This window comes from Heloderma suspectum, chromosome 2 (genome assembly GCF_057233095.1).
Source record: "Heloderma suspectum isolate Gila_16-S chromosome 2, 16-S_ref, whole genome shotgun sequence".
In the NCBI taxonomy this organism is placed as follows: domain Eukaryota; kingdom Metazoa; phylum Chordata; class Lepidosauria; order Squamata; family Helodermatidae; genus Heloderma; species Heloderma suspectum.
The window spans coordinates 367,116,472-367,127,696 of NC_139459.1; the positions used below are offsets into that span (position 1 = coordinate 367,116,472).

General features: G+C 47.2%; 1 protein-coding gene across 3 annotated transcripts; it reads right to left on the reverse strand.

Moving 5' to 3' along the window:
- Positions 1 to 1,271: 1,271 nt before the first annotated feature.
- On the reverse strand, positions 1,272 to 10,936 carry LOC146355914 (vomeronasal type-2 receptor 26-like). 3 transcript variants are annotated; one of them, XM_084831125.1, is made up of 5 exons: positions 10,863 to 10,936; positions 9,039 to 9,236; positions 8,222 to 8,631; positions 5,409 to 5,584; positions 1,272 to 1,956 (listed from the first exon to the last, which is right to left on the reverse strand). In XM_084831125.1, exons 4-5 carry the CDS (start codon positions 5,570 to 5,572, stop codon positions 1,641 to 1,643), a joined length of 480 nt encoding a protein of 159 aa, XP_084687251.1. In that variant the 5' UTR covers positions 5,573 to 5,584; positions 8,222 to 8,631; positions 9,039 to 9,236; positions 10,863 to 10,936; the 3' UTR covers positions 1,272 to 1,640. The 3 variants fall into 3 exon arrangements, with proteins under 3 accessions (XP_084687251.1, XP_084687253.1, XP_084687250.1); XM_084831127.1 differs by lacking the exon at positions 9,039 to 9,236 and having other exon boundaries at positions 10,863 to 10,932; XM_084831124.1 differs by lacking the exons at positions 8,222 to 8,631; positions 9,039 to 9,236; positions 10,863 to 10,936 and having other exon boundaries at positions 5,409 to 6,313.
- Positions 10,937 to 11,225: the final 289 nt, after the last annotated feature.

Consider the following 11,225-nt stretch of genomic DNA (forward strand, 5'->3'; position numbering starts at 1 on the left):
CTAGGATCAGATTGGCAAAATTGAGGGAGGACGTTACCTGCCATGGCTGAATATTCAGGAGCCTCTTGCCTTCCCCCGAAACTCCACGTTTGGATCCAGCTGAAGAGACGGCACGTAACGCGTGTGCCAAGGAATAGATGGCAATGTAGATGTTGTAGCTGTGACTAGCCATGCTCATTTCGAATGCAGGGTATAGGTCGTGCCCTAGCATCTCATCCCCAGTACAATTTCCCCATCCCGATGGAGAGGTTTGGCCTGATTTCAGAAACTTACAGTGAAATGCCGATTCCCACCAGACACGGAGAAAGATGTCTCCTCGTGGTCGGAATGGATCTAAAGCCCAGAGAAACTTTTTGAATTCTGGCACATCCCTTCTATGGACTCTGAAGTGCAAAGCACCATGGATGGTTTTTAGCTCCCGCCCACTCAAGGGGGGTCCTGTTGCACTAATTTCCCAGCGAGATGTCAGGATCCAGACCTTCTTAAATGGGGTTTTGGTCTGTTCTTCATAAATAAACAACAACGCCGCTAGCAGTCCTATAGCACTGGAGTCCCCAAAGACAATCATCACTTGGGGTTCAAACAAAGATCTAAGAGTAGATCCATCTTTTACTTGAAGCATACCGAGCCAGTCTAATGGGTTGAACATTTCTGTGATGGCCACACAGATGTCATTCTCCTTGAGCATTGGTGTCAGTGACTGGATGAAATTCTCACCACTGTCATGACGGTAAACAACCAGCCCAATCCAGTTCCAGTGGAAATGCAGGAGCAGCCGGACTAAGCCCACATACTGAGCATCTTCATTGGGATTGATCTGGAAGAAGGAAGGAAATTCCCCTTTCTCTCCCTTAGCATGGTTGAAAAGATTGTAACCAAGCTGAAGAAAGGAATGTCCTGTTAGTCTGTTGCAGCAGAATGTTGTGGCATTTTAAAGACTAGCATTGTTTTATGGCATCTGGTTCCACGGTCTCCTACACCCGACTTTACATGCATGAAGTGCTATCCAGAAAGAGGATGTCCATTTGAGAAAAAGGATATCTAAATATAAAGTGGAGATCTGTGATGCCTTTAATACCGCACACACACACACGTGTGTGGATACCACTCCAGACATTAGGGCTGCCATGCAGGTAATCTTGACATAAGTTCTACCCACGGCAAAGAATATTCCAAACATGTTGTCCTTTGCACACATATTGAGGGCTTCTTAGCTCTAGAACCCCTCTCCAAGGCAATATAGATTGCCTGATACATCAAAGACTGAGAAATCATATATTCTGGGGAGGGGGAGAGCCTCCCCAATCCCTAAAGGGGTAGATGAATTGGTCGATAGCAGCAGGAACAATGAGGAGTGTTGCAGCACCTTATTTGTTCCTGAGCCCTTAAGATGTCACAAGACTCCTTGTTATTTCTTCAAATCTGAATCATTTTCATGCATAACAGACCCATCGTTGGCTGGGATTAGTCATGCAATAGCCACTTGAGATTCCTGGCTGCCAAGGGTATCACATGGCAGGTTAGGTTAGTCAGTGTCAAAAGACCCCCTACTCCTATCCAGAATCGAGGCATGGGCACATCTGTTTTCAGGGATTGGCCTTTGTACCTTAGCATTCCTGAACTCAACAGGTCACCTACATCTATCCCCAGATGAATCTGCTTACCTGTGGGATCTTGTAGATGCCCAGGACGGACGCAATCTCCCTTGAGGATCTGGAGTCAAGACCCCCAATAACAGAGAGCAGCTTATCCTGCCTGTCACATTTAAAATTGGGCACAATTCGCCCCCGAGTGGAAAGCAGAGAGAGGCTGTTCTCATGCATCAGACTGCCAATGTCCCTGTGGTCACAGATGCGGAAGCCGAGTGTAGTATTAGGAAGGAGCGTCGGATCCTTGTTCACCTCAGTGATGGCAAACGCCAAGGCCAGGAAGTGCTGGTAGTTCTTAACTATTGTCCTGCAATGATGAGAGTGACATTGGGAGGTGGGGGAGGATCCCAACGGAAGTGGCGAGTGGTGGAGGGTTAAAATGTCCATCTGGTTCAACCCTCCATGAACAAAGAAAACCTTCTAGAACGATGACATGTATACAGAGGATTCACGGGGAAACTCAGATTGTTCTACTGACACACAGAACACTCTTGCTAGATACACGTTACATCCAAAGAGCCCTCTGGATCAGAGATCAAATTCAGCACCATGATTCTGTATTTATTCATTATCTGTTTTCATTTCATATGCTTCACCTTTCAGGATACAAATGCGTCCAAGGTGGCTTGCAGGAAAGGCAAAGCGCAATAATAAGAGTGCTGTCCCAGGAGGCTGTTCCAAGTGGTCCGGAGCCTGGTCGGTCCTGTGGCTCCGGAACCACTGGAGCATTCTAAGGCCTCCTGTGAGGCCTTGGCAAGGCACTTTGCAGATAAAATTGATCAGATTAGGTGTGTTACTCTGCACGCTGTGGATACAATTAGTGAGCAAGAGGTGGCCTGTGGCAAACCGGTTTGGTGGGATCGGTTCCAGCTTCTTCCTCCTGATGAAGTGGACAAGGTGCTTTCATCGGTACGGCCGACCACCTGCTTACTTGATCCTTGCCCATCTTGGCTCATTATGAGCTGCAGAGAGAGACTGGGTGAGGGGATCAAGGCGGTGGTGAATGCCTCCCTTGAGGAGGGAGTGATGCCATCAGCCCTCAAGGAGGCAGTGATAGGACCGCTCTTAAAGAAGCCCTCCTTGGATCCTCAAGTTCTGAACAACTTTCGCCCAGTCTCAAATCTGCCATTTTGGGACAAGGTGATTGAGCGGGTGGTGGCGGTGCAGTTGAAGGCACACTTGGAAGAAACTGATTATCTAGACCCATTTCAGTCGGGCTTCAGGCCTGGGCATGGGACAGAAACGGCCTTGGTCGCCTTGGTAGATGATATGAGGAGGGCTCCGGATAGGGGTGAATGCTCCTTCCTTGTTCTCCTCAACCTCTCAGCGGCTTTCGATACCGTTGACCACGGTATCCTCCTGGACCGCCTGGAGGGGTTGGGCATTGGGGACACTGTATTGCGGTGGTTCCGGTCCTTCCTCTCCGGCAGGTACCAGAGGGTAGCACTGGGAGACGAGGTTTCGGACCCGTGGCCACTTACTTGTGGGGTGCCACAGGGTTCCATCCTCTCCCCGATGCTATTTAACATCTATGTGAAGCCGTTGGGGGCTATCATCAGGAGGTATGGGGTGCAGTGTCATCAATATGAGGATGACACGCAGCTCTACCTCTCGTTTAAATCTTCACCAAGGTTGGCCGTAGAATCCCTGTCCAAATGTCTGGAGACGGTGAGTGGCTGGATGGGGAGGAACAGGCTGAAGCTGAACCCTGACAAGACCAAGGTACTTTTGGTGGGAGACAAGAGGAGGCTGGGGGATGTTGACCTGGTGTTGAATGGGGTAAGGCTACCCTTGAAACACCAGGTCCACAGCCTGGGGGTCATTTTGGACTCCCAGCTGTCCATGGAGGCTCAGGTGTCAGCTGTGAGCCGGACAGCGCTGTATCAACTAAATCTGATACGGCGGCTGCGCCCCTTCCTTCCCGACCATCTGCTCCCATCGGTAGTACATGCCCTGGTCTCCTCTCGTTTAGACTACTGTAATGCGCTCTACGTGGGGTTACTCTTGAAGACGGTTCGGAAACTGCAGCTGGTACAGAACGCGGCGGCTTGCCTGATTAAAGGCAGCTGCCGGCGAGATCACATCACTCCAGTGCTGAAGGAGTTGCACTGGTTACCAGTTGTTTTCCGGGCCAAATTCAAGGTGTTGGTTTTGACCTTTAAAACCCTATATGGTTGTGGCCCAGCCTATCTTAAGGAGCGCCTCCAGCAGCACCAGACAGGCCGCTTAAGAAGATCAGCCTCGGATGGCCTTCTCTCTGTCCCATCAGCCAGGACAGCTAGACTGGTGGGGACGAGGGAGAGGGCCTTTTCTGTGGTGGCCCCCACTCTGTGGAACTCCCTCCCTAGGGAACTCTGTCATGCCCCCTCTTTAATGAGCTTCCGTTGTGCATTAAAAATGCTGTTGTTCAGGCAGGCATTTGGGGTGGGTTAGGGTATTTTAGAAAATGTTTTTATTGTAGAATTTTATTGTTTTAAACTGTTTTTATTGTGTGTTGTACATCGCCCAGAGTGGCTGGGTGACCAGCCAGATGGGCGATTAATAAATTTAATAATAAAATAAAAATAAAAATAATAAATCAAAGTCCCAGAGTATTCCTTTAAAATGAAGATTTTCCAGGATCCTCCCCAGGCGTAATAATGGCTAATCACTCTAGCTTGAACCCGCCCCCTTCCCCATAAATGTATCAAAGAACACCGTAAGGAGAACATCAGATCAGCCGTGCTGGGTCAGAACAAGGCAGCTCCCTTGACCCAGCAGCCTGTTTCCGCCTGTTCCAGCCAAGCTGCTTCCTGGGAGCCCCACAAGAAGGAGATGAAGGCAACAGCCCCCTCTCCTCCTCTCCCATTCAGTGGTAGACTGCACCTTAGAATGGACTCTCTGTTTAGTTATCGTGACTAACAGCGGCCAATACACCTGTCCTCCAGGAATCTGATGCTTTAAGTGAAAGTCAACCCAGCGGCCATCACAACATCTCCAACATCTCTCCCTAGTAAAGCAAGATTTTCCCACTTGATGCAGAGGGAGGGACCGTAGCTCAGTGACAGAGCTTTGCATGCCGACGGTTCCAGGTGCCACCACCACCATCTCCAGGTCGGGCGGGGAAAGAGCCCTCTCTGAAACCCCAAAGAGCTGCTGCCCAACAGTGCAGGCAGTAATGGCCAAATTGCACCAAAGCAGCTTCCAGCATATATCAGCCCTTCCAATGCAGGATCAGTCCCTGGCATCTACTGGCAACCGTGGGAGAGAGGGACCCTGTATTGAGTGTTTCCTTTCTTTCCCTTCTTGGGATTTCTTCTTGGAGAGGGGAGCTCATCTCTCAGTGTTGCATTTAATGTATATTTCAATATATTTCATTTTTATAGCCCTGAAAGCATATGCCTTGCACTAAAGATATTACTGACTGATGGTTAATTGTTTCAGCCTTTGATTATCAGAGCCATCATGTCTGGGGCTCCAAGGACCACCCAACTATTGCATCCTACAGAACCTCATCCACACCATGCAAAATGTCTGAAGCATCCAGCCACTGGGATGCTTTCAGTGTTTCCCAACTTGGGTCGTCCGTACAACTCTTATTGTCCCCTTCATTTGGCCATGGATTATGGGAGCTGTGGTTCAAACAATATCGGGAAATTCAAGGTTGGGAACCAGATCAGGTCTGGGCAGACGTTAAGCCTGCAGGATCTACTTCATTCTTTACATGCACCCTGAGATCCCCCAACTGGAGCCGGGTGCAAAATAGACACAGATACTTACGCCATAACAGCAGAGATCTCTGGAATGGATAAACTACGAAAGTCTGGTGTCTCTGTATAGGAATAACTGCCAAGTGGTAAATTTCCACCAACACTTAGATCTCCTGGACTGTGATGCTCGTTTTCTCCTTTAAGCATCGCCAAGAGGCATTCAGCCCTCAGCATCCTCTGGGTGGACTGAAAAGTGAGCCAAAACAGCAGCAGCATCACCAGCAAAATCATCAGTGGCACAGAGAGACCTCCCCTCCTAGGTCAGTGACCAAGCAGACACGGAGAAGGAGCTGACTTTACAGGCCCAGCAGGGGAATTAGACCTTAGCAAGAACTGAACAGGCCCCATGGAATCAGGCGCCAGCCAGCCCCATTGAAGGGCCCATGTGTATTTGTATCAGGCCTTTATTCGCAGGACGTCTTTGTTATTGACTTCCTCAAAGGAAAGCCACGGGGGATTCCTCAAGAATTACTGTCATTTTGATAATTCCAGGCTAGAGAAACACCCACGGCCCCAGAGCAAGGGGCTCCCTTTGCACTCTAGAAGGAGAACAGCATGTTTGTGTCACACTTTGTTTCTCCGTGGGCCAGTTGGACTTGACTTTTGGGCCTTCACATGGAGCTTTTATCCTGCTCTTGAGATTGCTCACTCACGGACATTTGCGGGTTGTTCTTATAACATGGTCAACTTCCAGGGCACATCCAGATGTATTTCCTGGCAATTCCCTCTTAAGAACATCTGGAAATAATGAAGTATCAAATTCAGTCGGATTGTTGCACTATTAAAACAGCCACTAGATGCCGCTGTTTCATTGAGTTCTCTTAAAATTAAAAACTTCCCCTCGCAGCGACCAGGTGGTCGCCATCTGGGAGCCCGCTGTAAAAGTGGAAAGGCTCCACAACAGGCAGCCGTAAGTTTTCAGGTTCTCCCCTTCAGCCTGCGTAATGCTGAGCCCCTAGATCCAAGATGGAGTCCAGGCTTGTGCCAAAGTTCATGAGGCCAGACTGATAGCTTGGGAAAGGGAGGCGTTGGTGCCTGAACATAGAAGTGCAGGGCTGGGCAATGAGGCATTGCTAGAGGGAATGAGTGTCTGTTTGCAGTCAGATCATCCTACAGAGGTAGAGGACCTATTGGCATGGCCCACCCCAGAGACCTAAGGAACCTGAGGGATTATGCGATGCTTTGAGGGAGTTTGCGATTGGTAGGGCAGTCACCTCTGCCAAGTTTAGTGCCACTTCTTTGCCACCCCCAGCCCATTGTCTATACCAATGTTCTTCCAGCCGGTGCCCTAGAGATGTTTTGGGACTGAACTGCCAACTTTCTCAACCAGTATGGCCACTGTCTCTTGTCAGTGGAATAACGGGAGCTGCAGTGCAACATGTCTGCAGGACACAAGTTAGGGAAGGCAGATCTATACCAATTAGACCTTTTTCCTATTGCGACGGTGCCAAAGCCTGGTGGATTGGTCAGTTCCTTCAATGTGCAAAGTAGGAATGGGGGAGGGAGTGAAGGAGGCCCAAGTCCCCCCCCCCTGTACACCTAAGCACCCCCAGTGTCTTCCTCAACACATCCCTCCAACAAGCCTCCTTTCCCCCTCCTCCGTTTACTCCACTATTAACCTGGAGGGGAGTCCAGAGGAGCTGATCTCACAGGACAGATGACCTGGAAAGGGCCACAGTTCAGTGACAGAGCACATGCCTTTCATGCAGGAGGTCCTGGGTTCGATCCCCAACATCTCAAGGTAGGGCTGGCAAACTCTCTTGCCTGACACCCAGGAGAGCCATTGCTGGTCAGTGTACACCAGTAGTAGACAGCATGACACCTGTTGGCGCCATGGTGTCCTCAGACAGCAAAAATGTTTTATTAAGCCGCTTTTTGTGTAGTATTTTGTAATTTCTGCAAGCATGTATTAACTGTATTTTTTCACAGCTACAGCAGCATTCAAGGAGTCTGATTTAACAGCCTTAAAGGCTGTTATTGAGAAATCTTCTGTCTTTCAGGAATTAGGGAATCCCACACTCTCCAATAACAGGCATTTGGATCAATGCTTTTACCAATCTGCTAACAACTGGCTTACAAAGAAAAACAGACAAAGGATTTTTACAAAATCTTAGTGGTGTTTAAGAACATGTCTACCCTGAGGGGCTGGTGTAACCCTCGCAACATTTCTTTTCTGATTTGTACAAAATGTATAATTTTGCCTTCCTTACAGAGTTGTTGTAAAAGGTTCCTTTTGCTTCAGAACTGAAACGTTGTAACCTTGGTTTTTCTGCTTTTTACAAAATGCTTACTTCTTTTCTCAGTGGGGAAAATACAAGGCTGCTACACTTTGAATTTTATACCCCTGGTGATCTGTGGGGTTCCTTCTAGAGCTGAAAACAGAAGTTGCCCCACTTTAAGTACCAATGGAGACTGCAGGCCTACTGTACAAGGCTGCTGTTAACAGCTACAACTAGCAGTACAGTTTCCCCCCACATATAAATAGATGGGCTGCAAACAGTCTAATTTTTTGTAATTAAAATTTCACCTTTGTTTCCTGTGTACATAGCAGCATAAAAGGCTGCTATTGTAAAATCTTCTGTCTCTCAAGAATTAGGGAACCCCATGTTCTCCAAGATCAGATGCTTAGATTAAAACACCTCACCAAGCTGATAACAGCAAAAGTAAGAATTTATTTCCATTTAGAAGTCTAGACCATCGATCCCTACTCTTTTCTAAAGGGCAGCCCCTGTTTTTTGGCTCCCCATGTAGGATTTTTTACAAAATCTAAGTGGCGCTTAAAGAATTAATTACTTTTTAAAGACCCTTGAAGGTTTTACTTACCTTGATTCATTGATATGACATTCCAGGTTCCGAAACAATATTGTTCTTTACAGCATCGGACTTCCTTTCACCACCAGACACATCCACAGCTGAGTGTCCTTTCGGCTTTGGCCCAGCCACTTCACTCTTTCTGGCGCTACTTGGAAATTCCCTCTGCTCTTCCCCAGTAGTATATTGGACACCTTCCGACCTGAGTGGCTCATCTTCCAGCGTCATATCTTTCAGTCTTGTGATGCATTCCATGGGGGGTTTTTTGGCAAGAATACTGGAGTGGGTTGCCATTTCCTTCTCCAGTGGACCACATTTTGTCAGAACACTCCGCCATGACTTGTCTGTCTTGGGTGGCCCCGCAAGCCCCTTTGCCACAATAAGGCAGTGATCCATGAAGGGGGGCCAAACACTAATGGCAACTAATTATGAATTTGAGGATGTAAATAAGTAAAAATTAGTAATTGTATTAAGGGGAAGATACAGGTTCATAAGCAGGTTGATAATGAATTCTGGATAACTAGCATAAAAAATAATGGTCAAGTTGACCTGGATGGTATCCAAAGAGAAAACACTCAGTTAAAGCCCTATCACTTGGGCCAAAAGTTATCTGAGTACTGAGCAGGTGGGAGGCAGTGTGACTCCAGGTCAAAACTGTACTTAAAGTTTTCACTTCCCAATTAATGAGCAACATTAGGGATGGCAGAGAATTCTGCCACGGATTCCAGTGAGGCCAGATTCTTTAGAATCCGGCCCCCCGGAATCCGTGGTGGAACAACCCCCTGCCCCCCCCGCCCCCCCTGCAGAATCCCCCCGGGACGGCACTTACCTGGGGCGGATACAGCTGCGGACGGCCCTGGCCGGCTGCTCCGTGGCCTGGCCGCAGAGCAGAGCCGGCCGTCAAGGATTCCTGGGGGGAGGACCGGATCACTTCCCCCCCCCATCGAGGATTTCGGGGGGACGGACGGAGCGCCTCACCCCCCACCGCGAAAGATTCCGCGAAAAGGTAAGTGAGTTTCGTACATCCCTACAACAAATATTAATTGGCAAACATTGAGTGGGAGTTACCTTCTCAAAGGTATAATTCAAAATTGATTGCATCTAGCCTGAAAGGTGTACGCGTAAGCCCTTTCTGTATGTTCTGATTTTTTAAAGAATGTTGAATAACAGCGAGATAGTGACGACTGTGAACCCAAATCTATGGGACGGTAGAGAATATTAACTATGAAGTAATTTCTACACAAAAAAGTATAAATATGTGTTGATTTTAGCACATACGGGAGCTTCTTCTGAGAAACACACCAGGCCTGTGTACTTGACAGCTGAACAGCCTATTCAGTACTGAATGAGAAACGCGGTAATTGGAATGAGATCTATCCTTTTAAAAGTCTTAGGACTAGAAGTCTAAGAACAAGAAAAGGTGAAGCTATTAAGACATCAGCATCTTTAGCAAAGCTCTGTTTAACAACAAGGAAGGTTTCATGTTAGTTGATGTATGTTATATTTTGATGTGATTTTAAAAGTATATTTCTCATCAAAATGAAAAATGGATCATAAAGGTTTTTCCTTTACTAATTCTTGTTAGAACAAACCAAAACGGATTCTGCCTAAAACATATTTTGCTGTACACCACCGAACAATCAGCAGTTGGGAGAAAGGGGGTGGGGACAGGGGCAGGGGCGTGGCCATCTGAGGAACCCCTTGTGTGATTTTTATGGAATTGGCTTTTAAAATCTGTATATTGTATTTTTAAATGTTTTATTCTTTGTAAACCGCCCAGAGAGCTTTGGCTATGGGGCAGTATAGAAATGTAATAAATAAATAAATAAGCAAGCAAGCAAGCAGATGCGATCAGGCCACTGCTTTCTTCTGCAACATGGCCATTTTGTTATGAGGCCCAGGACACTTTCTCAAATGGGAAATGTGGCCACAGGCCATAAAATGTCATCACCTGTTGCTGTAAACAATCTTGAAAAGATTATTGGGGTCCATTTCTTCTGTACAGTTCGAGGCTTGTGTGAAATGTGCTTACCAGCTTTCTCTCACAACGTAGGCTTTTCTGATAACATATTAATCCTTTATGCCATCGAACTCCAGAACCATCCAATACCTTTCTCTGTAATAGTGGCTTCTCTATGTCTTTTTCTCAGGTGCCAATGGCAACAAATCCTCCACCTCAGTCTGACTGGGGCTTGGTGTCATAATGCTGATTCCCCAGGCACCCATGAGGACTCCCCTGGTTTGAGGGACACGGACGGGTGCTAGTGTGGATCATGGCCCAACACCCAGTGCACAACCTCTGAACCCAAGAGATACCAAGCAACCATCTTAGAAGCTGCTGCCACTCCTATGCCAGGGTTCTTGAAAGGCAGAAGACACGTGCCAGGGTTCCCCTTATGACCTGGACACCCTGAGCTACTCCTTAAGTAGCTCTTGCCTCCTTAAGAGCCCCACCTTCCTTCTTTTACCTTCCCCTTTCCATTAATGTGGGATGTAGGCATGTAGGTGATTGACACTTTAGAGATAGGGTTTAACCACCACAGTATACTGGTAAATTAAAGCAAGCAAATCACAACTAAAGGCATTTACACAATAGTGCTGAGTGATACAAAAGGCATTAAGAGAAAATAAAAGTTGCAAAATGCAAGTTTACCCTAGCTGTACATAGACTTCTCCAGACTACTTCTTCCTTTCCCTCTTCAGGCTCTGCTCTTCCTGATTCTGCTCATACTGCTCTCGTCTTTCTTGTCCCTTTATACACTCTTCCCTCAAAACCAAAAGTACTGTTTCAAAGGTGAAGAAATGATACTTCACTGGGGAAATGAAACTGGAACTTAACTGGGGAAATGAAACTACTCCTCTCAGGGATATCCCCTCCTAACAAGAAACCTCCAGGTCTCTAGGCCTGATCTTTTTCTTTTCCTTACCTCTATAAGCCTCAACCCTTCACAACACTAAAGCTGATTAGGAGGATTCTTGACTAGCCTCAGCTTGTTAAAGTTTAAACTGGTCTCTT